The sequence below is a fragment of the Acomys russatus genome, chromosome 6, assembly GCF_903995435.1.
Source record: "Acomys russatus chromosome 6, mAcoRus1.1, whole genome shotgun sequence".
In the NCBI taxonomy this organism is placed as follows: Eukaryota; Metazoa; Chordata; class Mammalia; order Rodentia; family Muridae; genus Acomys; species Acomys russatus.
The window spans coordinates 25,438,105-25,459,521 of NC_067142.1; the positions used below are offsets into that span (position 1 = coordinate 25,438,105).

At 43.8% G+C, this 21,417-nt stretch overlaps 1 protein-coding gene across 8 annotated transcripts in view; it reads right to left on the reverse strand.

Annotated features, from left to right (window-relative positions):
* Positions 1-21,417, reverse strand: part of Nckap5 (NCK associated protein 5) — a 958,567-nt gene that overhangs the window by 65,537 nt on the left and 871,613 nt on the right. For 7 of the 8 annotated variants that reach the window (XM_051147282.1, XM_051147283.1, XM_051147288.1 and 4 more), the window contains one exon: positions 159-500. In XM_051147282.1, coding sequence (XP_051003239.1) covers positions 160-500 — 341 coding nt within the window. In that variant the 3' untranslated portion in view covers position 159. Of the gene's footprint in view, positions 1-158; positions 501-21,417 lie in introns of those variants that run through there. The other variant, XM_051147290.1, reaches the window with a different exon arrangement.

Consider the following 21,417-nt stretch of genomic DNA (forward strand, 5'->3'; position numbering starts at 1 on the left):
GGTTTTATGGGTGTTATTGCACTGTTTGGCTGGGGATACATAGTAGAGATTTCCATAAATCTGCATTGCAGTAGGGCAGAGGTCACTGTGTGGCCTGTCTCCTGCTGGGTAGTTTTTAAATGATCATCAGCAAACAAGCTATTATGTGGCGAAACAATCTCACTGGAAGGCAGATGGTACCTTACCTGAGGAGGTGGACTTGGGAAAGTGACTCTGTGGAGTTCGCATCCCTCTGGTCATCATGCTGGGGTCAGATGTGGAATGGATGACGGTGGCCTCTGAGGAGCTCTGGCTGTCTGTGTAGGAAGGCACTTCACGGTCAAGAGTTTGGGCTCTGGCAGAGGATGCTATGGGAGGGTCATGCTGGAGAGGCAGGAGGGGCTCAGTGTCCTCTGGGGTGTCCGACTGGCACAGGTATCGTCCCATGGAGCGGTTTCCTGAGTCTGGGAGGGGAAAGGTTCCAATTCCACTGTCCAGTGTTCTCATCTGGCAGTTTGATTCTAACACAGAGAAACACAGAGAGATGGTAGAGAATTAGCGAAAGGCCAATCCCTGGGGCCTGCTGACAGAAAAAGATAAAAAGATAGTTTTTATTTGGATATGATCTGAAGAAAAAGAGGCATGCTGAGTAAAGGGCAGGTGAGATGGCTCAGGGGCAGAGGCACTTACTAGTCTTGGAAGCTCAGTGACCTGCATGTGCCCATGTAAACGTGGGAGAAAACAACTGCATAGAGGTGTCCCCTGCCCTTCAATGGTCACTATGGCATACACGCTCCCTGATACTGTGTGGACACACACACACACACACACACACACACACACACACACACACACACAATGTTAGTTAATAATAATAATATAAAAGAAGGATGATGCACATTTGAAAACAGGACATTAAATATCCAGTGAGTTGCATGAAGATGAGTTTTAATTGAATATGAAAGCATCTCCTTCACATAATGGTCCATTATGGGTGGCCATAGTTGCATGCCCATATGCACTAGATGGTTCTCTAGAGTGATGAGAGGAAAAGAACTATCATTAGAGACCAACAATTATTTTTGATTGTCTTTATTTCAGTCTGGGACTCATATGGCTTCAATTAGGGGAAGTTTATTAACTGAAATAAAGTGAGTAATGAGTACACACAACAGGCTGGAGTGATGTCCTGAAAAAGGTGATGGCGTGTCTCTTGCATGATTTATCACCACTCTGAAGCTGATTCAGTCCCTCTAAATTGGACAGCGAGGACAGTTTATTCCCCATGTACTTAGGGGTCACAGTGGCCATAACTATGTGATATGTGTGAGCTAGACACTTTATTGAGAATGGGTAGGGCTACTCTGCCCTGTGGTGTGTATTCATGTGTGTTCGTGTGTGTGTGTGTGTGTGTGTGTGTGTGTGTGTGTTAGTATTTTGCCTGAATGTGTATACATGCACCATGAGTGCAGTACCCCTGGAAGCCAGAAGAGGGCATCAAATCTCCTGCAACTGGAGTTGTGAGCTGTCGTATAGGTGCCAGAAACCAAAGCTGAGACCTCTGCAAGGCAGCAAGTGCTCTTCCGTGATAGCCATCTCTCCAGCTCTTCTACTTTGCTTTTGAGGCAATGTCTCATTGAACTTGAAGCTCATCCATTCAGGTTGACTAGCTAGCAGTGAGCTCTTCCTCTTCAGCTTGGGGTTACAGATGCTGCCTTCATTCCTGGCTTTTCACATAGGTTCTAGGGGATCACACTCAGGCCCTCATGCTTGCATGGCAAATCATTTTACTGACTAAGCCATCTTCCTAGTTTCACCTTTTGTGTTTTTCAGTTCGTCCAGACAGTACAGTATTTTCTAGAACAAATTAAGCTTATTTTTACCATATATATGACATATTGAGTAAATTATATCTCATCTTCAGAAAAAGTTTACGTAGAAAATTTCTGACAAAATTTACTTCTTATTTAATTCTAAGAGGGAAATGTGGTTTATAACAGCTAATGAGGTAGCCTCCAAATCTGGTTGTCAGAGTTTCTGATCATACAACAAAATTTCAGAATGAAATGCCCTGGTCATCATCATTTGAGAAGTGGGTAAGAGGTACAACTTAGCACGGTTTTGGAAGCAGTCAGGGGGATGGTATAGCTATGGTGTAATCTTTGTTTTTACCAGCTGCCATGTCTCTATGCTTTACGGAACAATGGCTTGTGGCACGGTAGCCGACTGACTGGCGTCTCTGCACAAGAGTGGGCTCAAGCTCCTTGCAGGCTGGTCTTTAAGCAGTCTCTGGAACTTAGACTGGCACCTATCATACTGCCACATGGAAGAGTGTTGGAAAAATAGATGATCACATGGGCCGAACGCTCAGTGTGCTGATTACATATTAGGTCAGGCCCAAGAGGCAAATAATAAGATGTGCGTCACACACAATCTCATTTCATTATCAGTGTGCAAACTCCAACGTGCCCATTACCCCTTCTCCTCCTTAAACTTCTTTGCTGTAAGTAATATCATCCTGAGAGTTTTCAAATACAGAAGTTAAAATAAAAGGAAGGTGTAGTCTCTAGGACCAGGAACATTTAGTACTTGATTTTGCAAGTACCAGGTAGCTGCGCTGGTTTAAGTAGGAGATATCCTCCATAGGCTCACGCATTCCAGCACTGGGGTCTCAGTTGGTTGTACCATTCAGGGGAGGCTGTAGACCATTTTGGAGGTGGAGCCTTGTTAGAGAAAGTACAATCCCCACTGGGGCTGGGCTTTCCGTGTTACTCATCTTGCCCCACTCCCAGTTACCCTCTCTGCTCCACACTCTTACGGTTGGGAAGTGAGCTCTCAGTTTTCTGCTCCTGCTGCCATGCCTGTCCCTTGCTGCTGTCCCTGCTTGCCAGGGTGTCTTTCATAGTACTGTAACTGTAAGCCCAAATAAATTCTTTCTCCTGTACGTTGCCTTGGCCATGGTAGCTCGTCACAGCAACAGAGGAGAAAGTAATGCGGAAACAGCATCTCTGTCTAAAAAGCGGTTCCGGTCTTCACACACAGGATACACGGACTAGAGTGGAGCTCCACTCCCATTTTCAATATGGTGCCCTTCCCTCAGCATACCGTGCGATCTGGGCTCAGCTTGGGACTGTAGGGTCCCTGTCTCCTCTGGCTGAGCTCTGAGAGGTGCTCTTACATCCTAGGATCATAAGGACAGAACTTTATAGCCTCGTTCATTTCAAGGGCTCCACTCTATCAGTTTTACTTTCAACTACCCTCACATATAATATACTGTTGTGCTTGGAAGGAGAATGGCCCCTACAGGCCCAATTATTTGAATGTTTCATTTCCAGTTAGTAGACTATTAGGAAGGATTAGGAAGTATGGCCTTGTTGGAGGAGGTGTGTCACTGTGCGTGGGAGCTGAGGTCTCAGAAACCCATATCAGGCCTGTCTCCCTGTCTCTATGGCCGTTGCCTATGGATCAGGATGTAAACTGGCGGCTACTGCTTGAGCACCATGCCTGCCTGCTACCATTGCTCTCTGCCATGATGGTCCTGGACTCGGCCTCTGAAACTATAAGCAAGTCTGCAATTACAGAAGTGCTTCCTTCTATTCCTCGCCTTAGATAGAACAGCAACTAAAACATTCACCGTTTCTATTTTCTCCCCAGTTAGGGAGAGTCCATGATCACAGAGTGATTGTTAGGACAGATGACAGGCTGTGTGCAGGAGAAGATGTTGCCAAGAATTTGTCCCTTACCTCCTTCCTCCCTCCCTTCGCCCTTTCCTCCTCTGCATTCCTTCTTTTCCATATAAACATGTTGAGTGCCTTAGCGTGTGCTTATGATTACAAAAGCTGGGTGGCTAGCCCACTGAGCCAAATTGGTCAACTCCAGGTTTAGTGAGAGACCTTGCTATTAAAAAAAATGATAGGGACTGGATGGACAGCTCAGTGATTACAAACACTTGCTGCTTTTGCAGAGGACTCAGGCTCAGTTCCCATCACCCACATGGCAGCTCACATCTGTAGGTAACTCCAGTTCCAAGAGATGTGACATTCTCTTTTGACCCCTACTGGAAAGGGTACCACGCATGATTCACAGACATCTATGCAAAGAAAACACACACACACACACACACACACACACACACACACACACACACACGATAAAGTGGAAAGCAAATGAGGGAGATATCGGGAAGCAAACTTTGACCTCCACACATCTATGCACATATGTGCACTCACATATACATGAACACACACAGACTCAGCAAAGGGAGGCTTAGTCTTCCTTTCAGAGAACTCTATCTAAGCCTGAATGTTTCTGCTAGGTCTCTAATAAAGACCTAGCGACCATAGCAGACACTAGGACAGAAGACAAATTTGGGGTCCAAAACAAAAGAGTGAAGGAACTTTATGTCTGGGGCCATGCCAGGGACTGGGATTTCTTGGCGTCTGTCACCTTCTTTCCTTTCCAGTTGCACACAGTATTGTTTTACCGCAATGTGTAAACAGGGCTCTTTGAATTCCTAAGTTCTCAGAGGACTCTATACATACACAAACTCAGAACCCGCTTGCTATTAACAACATTTTCTTTTATACTTTCTAAAGATCCCAGATGCCCCAAGTGGCTGATGTGAAGATGTCCTTTGGAAGAACTGATGACATGAGCTGTGGATAGGCAGGGCCTTAGGCAGATGCCAGAGTTTCACCCTCAAGCAAATTCCTTCAGAATCCGTCTACCTTGGGAAGCCAGGATTGTACTTAAAGTGCTGATGCGCCTTTCTGTAGTTTCTTTAAAGCACTATTAGTCTCCTGTAATTCACAACAATATCATAACTTGAAGAAGGGTTGGATACTGTACTTCTGAGGCCAGTTATTTTTTTCCCCCTTCTCAGAGAATTATAAGAACTCATAAAATAATTAAATGGCTGTAGTAAGAACAAAGTTCACACAACCAAGCCTGCTTGGAATCTACAATGAGTTGACTTGGTCTTGCCCTAGATAGATGTCAAGTTCATATCTGTATTTGTGAGTGTGGCTGCCAAAGGCACCTCACTAATGAGTTCAAGGGTTGGGTCATTCAATGTACCAGCAGGCTTCAGCCTTCCCAGGTCACCAATTACATCTCTGGCCTTGGCTGGCCCTCTCACCTATTCCCACTGCCTGATTTGTCTCCTATTGGTCTCTAAATGGTCTCTTATACCTGTCATCACTGACAACCTCCAGAAATCTCACGAGATGACTTAGAGCAAGGCAGCCCAGGCATTTCAAAGCTGATGTTAGAACAAAACCAGTTGACCCCTTGAGAAAAATCCCAGCTCTCAGGCCACTGGTCACATGAGCACTCCTCATCCCAGCACATCTGAGATGTATCGGGGGCTGGTCAGCATCAGGACATCAAGGAATCTTGCAAAGGGAGGGACTCAGACTCTTTTCCTGACACAGGGAACATGCTGGGATGCAAAGGGATGGATGTGTTTTCCTTTCTCAGAACAAGAATCAGGCATTTCTGCAAGGACCTCTCTAAAAGCACTCAGCGTACGAGCCTCATCTGGCACAGACTTCAGGAGTGAAGGGAGGACCTTATTAGAAAGGTCAATAGCAGCTCAGGGACAAGCAGTCAGTGCAGGTCCTGTGCAGGATGGCAGTAGGCAGGAAAGGTTTTGAGAAATGGTTCCTATGTGGCTTTTTAAACCTTTTAACTTCAGGTATGAGATACAAAATGCCCATGTGTGTGCTGGGGAGAGACATCTCATTCAGGGGTGCCTGCCAGGTAAGCATGGAGATCTGAATTTGGTGGAAATCAGGGTGTGGTAGTGAGAGCTAGGAGGATGGAGACAGGAGGAACTCTGAACTCACTGGCCAGTAAGACTAACGGGTGAGCTTCAGGCTCCCTGAGGGACCTGGAGGGAGATGTCCACCATCAACCTCTGGTCTCCAGACACGCACACGTTCACAAACCACATTGACACGTACGTTCGACACACACACACACACACACACACACACACACACACACACACACACACACAATCACTTACTAAGTAAGCAAACAAGCAAGTAAATAAACGAGGTGAATCTGAAGATTCGGGATGAAACAGGAGGCAATACGCGCCGAAAATGGAAGGCTTAGATTTGCAGACCTGCTCGGTTTCTTGCTGGTTTTGAGTTTTAAAAAGCAAGGGATGTTTGGCTTTCATAAATCAGAGTTCATTTCTTTACTTGGGTCTGGGAGAGTGGGATGCAGCAGTGTTTAGCGAGGCTCCGTTGGCAGCAGTGGGTAGGGCAGAAGGCTCCTGCAGACACCTACCCACTCCGGGGACCCAAAGCAAACCAAGGTGTCATTCTTGCAGCCTTGCAGCCTAGCCTGTGCAACTCATTGGTGGCTAGGCACATTTTACTAAGCAGCCAATCCTTTTACTTTTAATATGTTCTGATTTTTCAAAAAGTGATTTATTTCTTTATATTATTTTATGTGCAATGACGTTTTGCCTGTATGCATGCCTGTGTTATGATGTGGGATCCCCCTAGAACGGGAGATACAGACAGTTGTGTGAGTTGCCATGTAGGGGTTCTGGGAATTGAACCTGGGGCCCCTGGGAAGAGCAGCCAGTGTTCTTAGCCACGGAAGCAATCTTAAACAATTACCTTTTGGTAACTGTATCCTTGTGAATGAGTACATTGGAATAACGAGCAAACTATTGAATGGAGAGCAGAGTACCTGTGGTTGGTTGCAAGCTGTATTGTGTATAAAAGTGAGGAAGCCAGTTTCTTAAGAGATCCATTTTGGAGCCAGTATCCTCACAGTCATAAAAAACAAAAACAAAAACAAACAAACAAACAAAAAACCCAACAACAACAAAACCCCCAAAGAAATGATGTTTATGACATCGTCTTTAATATAGCCTTGGGATGTTACAGGGAGCAGATGAAAGCTAATTCACATGATTTGTATGTAGTCAGTCCCCATCACTGTGTCCTGAGACATATCCTGGGGCCACTATGTAGGCTGCATATCCCTAACCAAAAAAGCTCGGAACCAAAACTGCTTCAGAGCTTTTTCAGTATTCACATAGCCTTTTGGATGATTCTCTGAAAATTCACAATCAGAAACAGTCCAAAATCAGAACACTTTTATATGTTTATGAATATATGTGTGCACAGTATTTGTGCGCATGTTCTGTGTGTGTACCTATTCAATGCTTGTGTGCTTGTGTGTACAACTTGTTGTCAGAGAACAGCCTTGCCTGTTGTTCCTTGGGTACCATCCTCTTTGGTTCTGTTTGATTGCTTTGGTTTGGCCAGAGGGCTCCAGGGATGCACCTATCTCTGGTTCTCTGGAGCTGGGATTAGACGCTTGTGCCACCATACCTAGCTTTAAAAAAAAACCCATCCGTTCTAGCAACTGAACGCAAGTCTTTCTGATTACCAGATGAACACTTTATGGATTTACCTGTCTCCTTGGTCTCTAACCCTTAAACTTTTTTTTTTGTGTGTGTGCATTAAACCTGCATTTCCAAAGCCTGAAAAGCATGTTGGACTTTGGATCTTATGTTAGGGAGACCCAGACCACAATTGTCTACATGCAATGAATGAGTCACTTGTAGATTCAGATGAGTTATGTTACTAAGCATTTTATATCTTTAATGCCCAAAGATCTCAGGAAAACTGAAAACACGAAACTTAAACCTTGCTCTTTTCACTTTGAAAACGTGTGCTATGTCTATAAAACCTTTGGCTGACAGCCAGGTGTGGTGGTGCTGTGGGGACAGAGACAGGAGGACCCAGGAGTATGCTGACCAGCCAGCCTAGCACAATGGTGAACTCTAGAACAGTCGGGACCCTGTTCAAATAAACGAAGTGTACAGCACTTGAGAAATAATAGCTAAAGTTTATCTCTCACTTTTATAAACACACACACACACACACACACACACCTAAACACACAATGAAAAACCATCACAACTCAACAGCCAGAAAGAGTGGTTTGTGGGCGTTCAATTCTCAGACCATCTTATTATTTGGCATGCTTTTCTATCTTGGCTATAACCCGAGTGGTCATGTAAATAAGCCTTACTAAGCATAATCACCAGGTTTGTACACATCTTTAAGCTACATGCTGTGGGACTGGCAATAAAACTTAAGCCACAGATGGGAACACAGATTTCTTTATTTGCACATCCCTCTGTTCATCTGTCTGGCTGAAATAAGTTTAAGGAAAAGAAAATCCAAGCCAGTTGCCAAAACTCTATCCACTAAATGTAGGTTATTTGTTTTAAGTCTGTTCCACAGTTTTGTCAGGTGGTACAAAAAAAAAAAAAAAAAAAAAAAAAAAAAAGATTAAACTGGTGATTTATCTCCCATCATTTGGTAACTTCTGGCTGTGGTGTGAAGATGACCTTCTAGAAGGTTAAATTCAACATGATGACTTGGGATGCATTAGAATCCTCTTCAGTCTCTAAGTTCAAGCCGAGTTTAAGCCTGCCGAGGTTTGAGGAATGTGCAGGAGGATGTGAATGTGTTTTGTGATCCTTTGAGCTTTCTTTGGCATGAAAAGCACCAGATGTTGGGAATTTGGTTCACTATCGTATAGGGATTGAGTATAAGCAAAAAAGTAGAACATTAAGAGGAAAGAAAACATGAAAGAGAAGGGCCAGTAAGATGGCTCAGCAAGTAAAAGTGCTTGTAGTGCAGCCCTGATGACCTGGGTTGGATCCACGGGACATGCAGAAGGCCCCACACAGGAGCGCACATCTGTAAGGCCAAGACTCCTACTCGGAGATGGGGCTGGCAGGAGAACCACACAGAAGCCGATGGGTCACTCCTGCAGTACACAGGGCAGCAGAGACAGCAGAGGGAACCTTGCCTTGGCAAAGCAGTAGGAGAGAACTGGCTCCCCAAAGCTGTCCTGACCACAAAATATATACTGTGCCATGAATGTGCTAATACACATGCGCATGTGTGTGCGCGCGCGCACACGCACATGCACATGCACACACACACACACACACAAACGGAAGGGGGAGAGAGAGAGAGAGAGAGAGAGAGAGAGAGAGAGAGAGAGAACGCAAATAATTTATATTAAAAATTTTAAAGAAAAAAGGGGATCATGAAAGCCCTTTGTAAAGATGAAGGGAAAGTTATTTTGAACAAATATACAAAAAGGGACCATCTGAGACTGGGTCAGCACCCTTCAAAACTCATATTCGGGGGCAGGAGCATCACATAAACGATTGTGGTAGGGTGTCACTAAAGGATATAAACTAGAAAAGCTTAGAAATGTGTTCCAAATGCCCATGTAGACTTTGTATTCAGAAATCTCCCTTGCACTTATATATGCAATAAGACTTCCTTAAGGTGTGTCCCTCCCTAACACAGACGGATGCCTTCTGACATTGTTCTGTGCATGGCTAGTCAGGGGTTTGCTACACAACTCTTTGGATCTCTATTGATTTTACTATTTCTTTTTGAATGTGTATGTGTTTGTTTGTGTGTGTGTGTGTGTGTGTGTGGTGTGTGTGTGTGGTGTGTGTGTGTGTGGTGTGTGTGTGTGTGTGTGTGTGGTGTGTGTGTGTGTGGTGTGTGGTGTGTGTGTGTGTGTGTGTGGTGTGTGTGTGTGTGTGGTGTGTGTGTGTGGTGTGTGTGTGTGTGTGTGTGTGTGTGGTGTGTGTGGTGTGTGTGTGGTGTGTGGTGTGGTGTGTGGTGTGTGGTGTGTGGTGTGGTGTGTGGTGTGTGTGTGGTGTGTGTGTGTGTTGTGGTGTGGTGTGTGTGTGTGTGTGTGTGTGGTGTTGGGTGTGTTGTGTGGTGTGTGTGGTGTGTGTGTGGTGTGTGTGTGTGTGTGTGTTTGGTGTGTGTGTGGTGTGTGTGTGTGTGTGTGTGTGTGTTGTTTGTGTGTGTATGTGTGTGTGGTGTGGTGTGTGTGTGTTTGTGTGTGGTGTGTGTGTGGGTGTGTGTGGTGTGTGGTGTGTGTGTGTGGTGTGTGTGTGTGTGTGGTGTGTGTGTGTGTGTGTGTGTGTGTGTGTACTATGCTTGAGGTGGGGTCTCTTCTTTGTACTACATATGCCAGGCTAACTGGCCTAGGAGCTTCTGAGAATTCCGTCTCTACCTTCAATCTGGCTCTAGAAGAGTAGGTACTCCAGACATGTGTTACCCTGTCTGGTTTTTATCTGGGATCTGGGGAGTTGAACTCAGGTCCTCCCGCTTGTGAAGCATGTGCTTTATCTATTGCGCCATCTCCCCGGTGCCCGGTAGAATTAACTTTATCAGCAGAACTTTCTACATTACCATGCAAATGTAGAGCCACAGTGTTTGTCCCAGCCCTGCCCCTTGTTCATCATTTTTTTTTTTCCTAATTGTACAGAAGCCAATTTATCTCCCCTCTTTTTCCTGTTATCCTTATCTCTTCTTAGCTCTCCCCTGGAACCTGATTATAATAAACCTGTATCTGTACCGCCTTTAATCCACTTTCAAACTGGTACTTATGTAAGGCGTTCTAAAGGTCTAGATGAATGACGTTTGCGGACTCTACATTGTGTACAAAGTCACTGCATCGCCAGATGAGTAAGTTATGGTTTCTCCTTGGAGAATGTACAACACTGCTCTCCTAAAAGGTTACCCGTGTCTCTCTGTTCACTTGCAGCCTTTCTTCCCTCCTCTCCCTCCCTCCTTCCTTCCTTCCAGCCACTCTAGCTGTCTCGACAAAACAAAGTGAGAAGTGAACAGTTATCTCATTGAATCTGATAGGCACTGATGGCTATTATGGGTAATTCTGCCTCTCTAAATCTCTTCTACTCCATATCAAGCTTGATACATCCTATAGACATTTGCCTCTACTCCCCATCTCACCTGCCTGGATAGCATCTGCTTTGATAAGGCACATGAGAGAAGGGAGGAAAGAAAATAAATTAGGGGTGGGATGCTGTGAAAGGGGATTTTAAGAAGCTTGATTTGGCGAGAAGCATACAAATCAAGATGCACGCAGAGATTCAGACCTGTCAACAACTAATAAAATGTCAATTAACGATTGTACACACACGCACACACAGACACACACATGCACACACACAGACACAGACAGGCATATGTACTTATACACATTCATATACATATATTAATCCTTAAACCCATACATACATGCATACATATATATGCATACACACAATATATATGTGCACACACACACATATGGATATACATACATGCAAACACATTCATGCATATATACCCATGTATATACACATGCACATACATGCATCCATATCCATCCATCTATCCATGAATACATTCATATACCCACACATACATTCACATACACAAGCCATGTAGTCTTCATAAATTGAACAGCAAGCTGCACAGAACTTGATCTCCGAATCAAAATGAGGTGAGTTTGTGATTTTCTCAGACAATTGCCTGGATTTTGTTTCTGAACTTTGAGAGAGAATTCCTGTAGAGCCTGGGGGTCTCGTCAGATTGAAGAGATAATGCAGACGTTAAGGGAGAAGGAATCTGGAAGCTAGGATTGGCAGGACAATGCACCGGGAAGGAAAACTGGCAACAGGGCTTCCTTACGGTTTTGTCCGAGTGCAGCACATGTGAGAGGTGAGGCTCAGTTCTCAGACACAGGTACAATGAAGCACTAGGTCGCATAATTCCTGGATCTCACACAAGACAGAAAATAATAAGGCATTTCTACCATCTGAACAGGCGAGGCTTCTCCATATAACGAACACAGAATTCGAAGACGGGTCAGGCCTCAGGAGTGAAATTAAATTGTACTCAGAATAAAAGCTCCTTAGACTTGTCATAACAGGACTTGAATGCAAGCCTTGGAAAAATAAAAACTATGCGTTAATACATACAGTGTGTTCCAGAACAAAGTCCAAGTCTATAGAGAGAAAATAAGATGCAATTTACATTCTCTTGTATCCAATTAAAAGTCTTCAGGCATACAAAAGAGCAGGTGGTTGGGATTCATAGCCAAGGGAGCATTAAGCCAGAAGAAATGGAAAGAGAAATTATAGAGGTAATGCAGTTAATAAACAAGAACTTGGAATGGTTATTGTTAACACTATAAAAACATAAGGAGATGCAAAGTAAAAGTTGTACACAATCAGGATGGATCAAAATAATGAAGACAACCACACAGGAATCATTACCACCCGAAGCTACGTGCAAATGCGAAATACACTGCCTGAGATTGCAACAGAGATGCTGGGTACAGCTGATTTAAAAGTCACCAGTGAGTTTAAAGATTAAACAAGTGACTCAAAACAAAACACAGAATACAAAGGCAGGAAAAAAATTTAAGAAGCATTTGAGTGTCAGTGACCTGGGAGTCAATACTAAGTAGGTAAATAGACTCTATTGGAGTCACAGAAGCAAAGAAAACAGAGGACAGAAATGGAAAATAACCATAAATGTTACTAAACTTAATATATAACCCTAAAATACAACATCCAAGAGACTCAGTTAATCCTAGCCAGACTAAAATGGAGGGAAAAAAATCACGCAAGACACACCACAGTCAAATTGCTTGAAATCCTGTGGTAAACTCATGCGTAAACCTGAGAAGACGCTTCCCAGAGGAACCAAGGCAGACAGCAGATCGCTTGTTAGAGACCATGAAAGCCATGAGATGCTGGGTGAGCATCCTTAGGCTGTCGAGGGGAACAACAAGACAACAACAACAACAACAACAACACCTGGCAACGCTGAAAAAATTAATTCCAGGTTGGAGATACAACTCAGTGGTTAAAACACTTGTCCCACAAAAGTGAGGACCAGAGTTTACATTCCCAGAACTCATGAAAATATGGGGTAGGGGTGGTGGGCTGCCTGTCATTCCTGCCCTGGAAGGTGAGACAGACAATGCACAGAGCAAGCTGGCTGGCAAAGAGTAGTCATGAGTAATGAGCTCTGGGTTTGATGGAGAGACACTGTCTTAATGAATAAGGTGAAAGAATAACAAAGGAGAACTCTTGGCATCAACCTTTGGCCTACACACACACACACACACAGGTACACACACAGGTACAAATATGCATACACACAGAGGCACACACATGCATACACACAGAGGCACACATGCACACACACACACACACACACGCACACACACACACACAGGCACTCACACACACACAGGTACACACACATGCATACACACAGAGGCACACACATGCACACACACAGAGGCACACATGCACACACACACACACACCACGCACACACACACACACAGGCACTCACACACACACAGGTACACACACATGCATACACACAGAGGCACACACATGCACACACACAGAGGCACACACGCACACACACACACACACACGCACACACACACAGGTACACACATGCATACACACAGAGGCACACACATGCATACACACAGAGGCACACATGCACACACATACATGTAAGTACACACACCCTACATGTGTCCCTACATATATTTTAAAACATGCACAACACAAACATATACATAAAAATGGAGAAACTTGATTTCATTAATTGTTTGATGGGAGAAATGTCAAACTAAATACTTTCTGGACAAATAAAGCAGATAAATATAATTTCTAGAGTATTTTTATGTAAGAAATGCCAGAGGAGGTCCCATAGTCAGGTGGAAAACAGACAGCAAATAGGATTCAGACAGAAGAAAAAGGGCAGTGGAAGTGGTACCACTTGGTGAGCTTATTGCGAAGTTTTAAATATAAATAGTCTGGGATGATCATACTGGGTGAGATAAAAACAAGTCCCATTTATATGCTAAGTAGCTTTCAGGTTTGTTGTTGTTATTGTTTGTTTGTTTGTTTTGAGACAGGGTATAGCTATGTAGACCAGTCCGGCCTTCCTCTGCCTCCAAGTGTTGGGATTAAAGGTGTGTGCTACCACACATGGATTATAAACTATCTATAAAATATCCACTTAAAGCCAGGAGTAGTGACACATACCTATAATGCCAGGACTTGAAGTTTAAGGCAAGCCTGGTCTATATAATGAGTTTAAGATCTGCCTGAGTAACGTAGTAAGATCTGGTCTTAAAAACACCAATTGATTGAATGGATAAATCAATGAACCTAAACTATAAACAAAAAAGAATAAAAGAAGTCCAATTAACATATAGCACACATGTGCAAAATAAAATAGCAGCAGCATGCAGCAATGAGGGAAAACAAAGCTGGAGTGCTACGCTAACCTCAGAGTGTGTAAACTTCAGAAGCAGGGATGTGCGTATCGTTCCAGGGAGGAACACAGCACTCTACAGAGACCTCGTCATCCTCCAGCTAGACGTGACTATCCTAGGCGTGAACACTGGCAGCCTCGAACTCTGAGATGTAGGAAGAAAAACCTGCTGAAACACCGAAAAAGGCTAACTCTGGAATGGAAATGGCATGGCCTCTCTGAGGTGTAGAACAAACGAAGACATGAACCAGAGATGGGCGATCAGGAGAGGAAGCAGCATTTTCATTCCATTCTGCCCACCAGTCTGCCCGCCAGGGGCAGATTCTATATTAATACTTTTCACATAAAGATTCATCGAGGTAGATCAGACCTATCATTATAAAAGATGCCTCAGCAAACCAGAAGTTTACTGAAATTGTACAAAATATATTTTATGACAACTATAGAATTAAAGCAAAGAGCAAACCTAGAGAAAAGTCCAAGTTCTTTGAAATTAAGCAGAACACTACTACATGACCTGAAATTTAAAAGGAGAGTTAGAAAACATCCCGACATGAGTGAACACAAAAACATAACAGAACACAACAAAATGATGAAAAATGTTCAAATACTGTATTTTAAGAATGCAGAAAGTTTAAGAATATATGAGATACAGGTTAAGAAAAATGTAAACTAATTTATAGTTTTTGAAGATATCTATTAATTTTGTTATTTAGCAATTTCATAGGCATATATGCATATATAATGTATTCTGATTATTAGCATTACCCACCCAAGTTAATACATATAAAAATATTATGAGGATAAGGAGATGGTTCATTCCTGCTTGCTTTTTTATGAAGGGCCTGGGTGTAGTTCCCAGCACCCACTACACGCAGCTTGTAACCACCTGCAATGTAGATCCAAGGGATCCAAGGCCTCTGGCCTCTGCGGACAACACACACGCATACAATCCCAAGCACACACACACGTACAGATAATTAATAAAAACAAATCTTAAAGGGCTGGAGAGATGGCTCAGAGGGTAAGGGTACCAACTGCTCTTCCAGAGGTCCTGACTTCAATTCCCAGCAACCACATGGTGGCTCACAACCATCTACAATGTGATTTGATGCCCTCTTCTGGTGTGTAGGTGTACATGCCGACAGAGCACTGTACATATAATAAATAAATAAATCTTTAAAAAAATAAGTCTTAAAAATGTAAAACAAATAATGACATTAAATTTAAAATCAGTTTAAAAGGTCTAGCTATTAGACAGCATTAAAAATTTCAAATTTATACCCAGAAATAATATATGCATATATATATTATATATAATAACAGTGATAGAGGATATCTACATGCATGCATGCTGTGGTCCACATCATTCTCTGACAAAATAAGTCAATAAATATAAAAATGTAAGGCAAGCAACAGGCTGGGAAGCAAAAAGTGTACCTAAAAAGGAATTTTAATCCCAAATAAAAAGAATTTAGCTTAGTAGTAAGACACAAAAGAACACAAAATTTAATTGGAATTTTGAAGACCTGTCAACAATGAGAATATATCTATTAAAAAATGCAGGGAATGATGACCAGCGTCAAGGGACACAGGCTAAAGCCACAAGGGGCTGGGGAAATGGCTCAGTGGGTAAGAACACTTGCTGTGTGAGCGTGAGGACCCGAGTTCAGATCCCATGCAAAGAAACTGGCAGAGGCTGCTCACATACCTACCGCCTTAGCACTGTGTGTGCGAGGGGTGGAAATAGAGAGCTCCTGGGGCTTGCTAGCTGCCAGCCTACTTCCAGGCCCAGCGAGAGACCCTGCCTCAAGGGAATAATGTGAAAAGCTATAGAGGAGAATGTCTGATGACCTCCTCTGGCCTCTGTGTGCACACAGGTGCATGCACACTTGCACATACAAGTGCATAGACCACATACTTGTACACCATGCTCACACACACACACACACACACACACACACACACACACACACACACACACACACCTAAAAACAAACAAAAATCCCACCTCACAATACACTGAAATGGCAAAACGGAACAAAGAACTGCTAACTAAGGGCAACTACGTGGAACAAGGGAAACGCATTGTATTGCTGAGAATACAAAGTCATAAATGGACTTAGAAAAATCTTGGCATGTTCATACAAAGTTAAGTTACTGTCACAAAGCTTATCAGGCAGTAGCAGTATTACTCAATGGGCAGAACATTCTCCACAGTTGAGTGGAGAGTGGAGTGTGACTTTCACACGTACTCTGGTGCCTCATATTTGACCATGTCCCCTGGAGGGGGAGACCTGGTGGCACTCAGAGGAAGGATAGCAGGCTACCAAGAAGAGACATGATACCCTATGTGCATATACAGGTGGAGGAAATCCCCCTCAGGAACAGTCATAGGGGAGGGGAATAAGGGGAAAGTGGGAGAGAGGGAAGAATGGGAGGATACAAGGGATGGGATAAACATTGAGATGTAAGAAGAATAAATTAATAAAAAAATTAAAAAAAAAAACCGATACATCTGCTTCACCCGGAGACTTCTGCACAAATGATTATGGAAGCTTTCTGCCTAATAATTTACCTTGGAGACAACTGAACCATCTATAAAGTAGTAGATGAAGAGATGAACTGTGGTATATCCACACAACTCTAATTAGCAGAAAAAAAATTAAAAGTGTATAAGGAGAAGTCCCACTGACAATATGCATAGCCCAGAAGGTTCTGTGTAGGTCACACTTACGAGAGGCCACATCCGGAATACTTGGTACTCTCAGGATGGTTCTGTTTTCATAAAAGTCAAGTAGAGTAACTACATGTGTGGTAGGGCGCAGGTTGGAACATCCCCAGGACCGGTGGTTAGGGTAAGCCTAGCTGTGCAGGGGCGTGAGCATTCATTTTGGGGTGCTACTATTCAAAGCCGTGATTTCAAAAGCAGTTCCACATCTGGATGTGTTTTTTTGAAGTCGGCTGTACTATACACTCACAGGGGTGAATTCATCCCAACTCAGGCTCCATGAGCTTCATGCGCCCTAGATAAGCCACAAATGAAGCCTAGAACTCCTCTAGGTGACCCCAATAGCCTCACAGGTCAGTAAGCTAGAGTGATGGCGAGCTGTTTCTCTGGCTCGTCCTTGGTACTGTGTCTGTTGAAAACAGACATTTATTCATAAATCCTTAGGAGAGGACAGACAACAGAGTGTCAAAGAGGGTAGCATTGCTTTTCTCCTTTAAAAATATATGAAAGAAACAACTTGGAATGATGGGTGCTAGTTCTCTCCTTGACTCCTTCCAGCATTACTGAGGAGATGGAGGTGTGGATGCCCTGAATTAGTAAGCACCACGGTCCTAACAGAAACTGAGGTATCGCAGATTCAGGCTCACTTGTGCTTCCACCACGCTATTTTCGTTCTTAAAATGTCAGTGGTGGCATATGGAAGATGCGGAGGCCTAGGAATTAATTTACCACCTTGGATTCTGCCCTTGAAGTTTGAAGCTTACCGATTTTTTTTTTTTTTTTTTTTTTTTGGCTTTCTTCTTTGTTTAAGAAAAATAAACAAGACTTGGCAGAAAATGTGATGAGAAACTGCATCATTGTGATCCAAGGATAATACATTAAAAAAAAATTGAAAGATGTTATCAGGAATATGTGTTGATATCATCCTCAGCTATATTTATAACATGGGCTTCCAAGAAGATGACAGTGATGTCACTGCATGTTGAATAATACAGAACGTGCAATTGCTTCTTTAGAAAGTACAGCACAGAGACAAGAAGACATGGGAAGACATGTAACAAGATACTGCTAGTTTGTTCACAAGGGCAAACAACAGTATGGGAAGCTATAGTAACAAGGCAGGGAAAATAACAGGAGGAGGCTGGGGCTGCACTGATTGTGAGGTGGGGATTGGCTCCCTTGTTTGAACACTGGGTCTCCAGCTGGAGGTACCAGTTGGGAAGGATACGGGAACCTTTCGGAGGTACATCTCTTAGTGAGACAATATGGGTGGGCTTTGAGGTTTTATAGCCTGCCCCACTTCCTATTCACTCTCTGCTTCCTGAGTGTAGATGCAATGTGACCAGCCAGCTCCTGCTCCAGCCATCATACCTTCCCTGCCTGTGTTGTATCTTTCCCATCAAGAATGACTGTACCTCTCCACCAAAATAAGGTCTTCTTCCTGAGTGCTGCTTTTTTTGGGGGGCGGGGAAGGGGAGCAGAATCGGGGCATTCTCTTGCATCACAGCAACAGAAAAAAAACTAGGAAGACAAAGATCATGAGGGTGGGGCAGGGAGGAGGAAGAGGGAAGAGGAGGAGGATGGGATGGGGAGGAGGTGGGGGAGGGGACTGGGAGCAGCATCAGCTAGAAAATCTGAGCCGAATAATGAAGCCATAATTGGAATGGTCAAACTCAACATCCTCTCCATAAGTTGCACGGCTGGGGAACAGGGAAGGAAAATGAAAACAGCATCGCTGCTGGTTGGGAACAAGTAGGAAGTCAAGAGCTCCAGGATCATAAAGGCCTGAAAACTCTCTGTAAATTCTAGAGGGTCACAGCACACTTATGGAGGAGCCTAGCTCTCTTACTCCCCAAACAGGCCTGGGAAAGGGGGGAAAGAGGCGTGGGACCTCTGGGTTCCTCTGTTGGTCCCTAGTACCTCAGAGGAAGGGAGCAAGCTGAAGCTCTGAAAGTTTGTGTAGCTAGTTCTGATTGAGTGTGCCAGAGACAGAGACAACTCTGTGAGGCTCAGAGCCCACACTATCTGCTTTTGATAGATTCCTTTTAGCTTTGCAACAAACGCCTACAGAATGCCCTCCTGTACCAGAGTTTATTGCTTTATGAACATAAACTCACTAATAGGCATGGTCTATTGTTAGTTCATGCTCCATCTGCTTCTACTACAAGGCTCTCTGTATACACTGGTCATGGCAGAAGGTAGATGCTCAGTATATTTGTCTGGATTCAAGGATTCCTGCACCATTAGCAAAGGGAACACCTTGCATTCTCAGGTAGGGATGCTAAACAGTGAGAGTTTCTTATTCGATCCACACTTGGACTGTTCTTTAGGCCAATTCCATGATAAAATTCAACGCAACCAATATCCACAAAAACGATCTGGGGGAAACAGTGCAAAAGTCCATTTTGTGTGGGATCTTGGGTATGATGATTGGATGATGGGGGGGTGTTTGTGTGAGGGCTGGTGTGTGTATCTGGCAAACCTGTATATGTGCATGTGGAGGACAGAGGCCAAAGGCACGTATTCTTCCTTAGGTACTGACCATCTTGTTTGTATGAGATTGGGTCTATCGCTAGCTTGGAGCCCCCTGTCCAGGTAGCCTAGGCTGACTGGCCATTGAGCCCTAAGGATCCTCCTGTGTCACCACCCCAGCACTGGGATAAGAGGTACCCTACCACATACGGTTATTTCACATGGGTTCTGGGAATTGAATGTCAGTCCTTATGCTAGCAAAGCAAACACTTTAATGTCCGAGCGATCTTCCCAGTCCCCAGAAAAATGGTCAGTTAGTCTGACATCCCTGGCAGCCCAGTCTTCTACAACAGTACATCTCAATGACACACATGCCAACAGTGCTTACAATTCTGAGAAGTCAGTGGCCTGTTATGTCAAGCAAGGACCTTTGAGACCAGCAGGAGCAGGTGTGGCCGGCTGAAGACAGCACCTTGCTTTAACACACAAATTCTCTGTCCAAAGGATGCAGTCCTTCATCATGAATAACCATGTTGTATGTAGACATGAGATTTTCTGAGTCTGAGATTCTCCTTACATGCAGGGCCTTCGGTACCTTTAGTCCCCTTTGTATGAAGTGAGCAGGGAAACAGAGATAGAAAAGTACAAGCTTGAGGCGTTCATGTTTTATTGATATCAAGAGAAGTTTCAGGCTAGAAAAATGACTCAGTAGGCAAAGTGTTTGTGGCACAAGAGTGAGGACCTGAGTTCAGATTGTTAGAACCCAAATGAAAGCCAGATGCTTAGTGTGTCTGTAACCCTCCGGTTCCCACGGGAATATGGAGGATGGAGGCAAGAGACTCCCCAGATGCTCATGAGGCAAGTGGCCTGGAGTACCCTGTGTTAGAGGCAGAAAGCAAGGACCAGCACTTGAGGTTTTCTCTGACCCGCTCATGTGTGCCATGGCATGTGTAAACCACACCCCACACAAAGAATATTGTTTTAAAAGAAAAAGAAAAGATCAATTTTGAGTTCAGGTATTACTTAGATAAAAAATGTCTACTTTTGTTGCCCGTGTGAAAACACAAGGCAAACGGAGATGTTTTTTATAACTGGCTGTCACCAGGACTACCTGCTCCACTTTTCACATATGCGGTGAGGATGTGGGCTGAGTCCCGGCATGTGAAGACTCTCCCCACCTCTGTCCGGTTTATGAGCTCAGTTTTCCTCTGCCTGATGAACAAATCTGGGCAGCTCCTGCTGCTTCAGCTTCCTCTAGCTGATATTCTAATTATCCCGTTGACATCTAATTATGTGTAATTGTGTTAGTCAATGTTCTCCAGAGAAAGAACTGACAAAGTGCTTGTGTGCGTGCATGTGCACATTCATACACACACACACGTGTGTGTGTGTGTGTGTGTGTGTGTGTGAGAGAGAGAGAGAGAGAGAGAGAGAGAGAAAGAAAGAGAGAGCAAGAGTAAGAGAAGGAATTGTCTGTCATATAAACACAGTTCCCACTGGAAGACCAGAAGACTAAGGCCCCAGGAAATTTAACCCTTTGCCTTGATCCTAATGCAAATAAAAATGCAATGTCCCAGCTTGAAGTCAGGCAGTTGAGAGCAATTTTCTCCCCTCGCCCAGGAATGGGAATATCAGTTTTCACCTTCTACTTGAGTTTTTCACTGACTGGATGAAGCCTACATTAATGAGAGAAACCTATTTTACGCATTTATTGATCTAAAAGTTAGCTTTACCCTCCAACACACCCAGAAGTACCTAGAACAACATTTGAAGAAGTATCTAGGTTCCTCATGACTTTGTCATGCTGACATATAAAATCCACCAACTAAATCACTACAGCATTTAAGGAGCTGGTACTGAGAGCTCACACAAATGATGAAAGAGGGGAAATCACGTGGACGCATCACCCAGCTCAAAGACCAGAAGCACATTGTGTAGGAAATAGTCACCCTCCCAAAAGTCGTGTGTGTGTGTGTGTGTGTGTGTGTGTGTGTGTGTGTGAATATTTGTATATATGAGTATACATGTGTATGGAAGTATACAGTGAGTCAGGGTCAA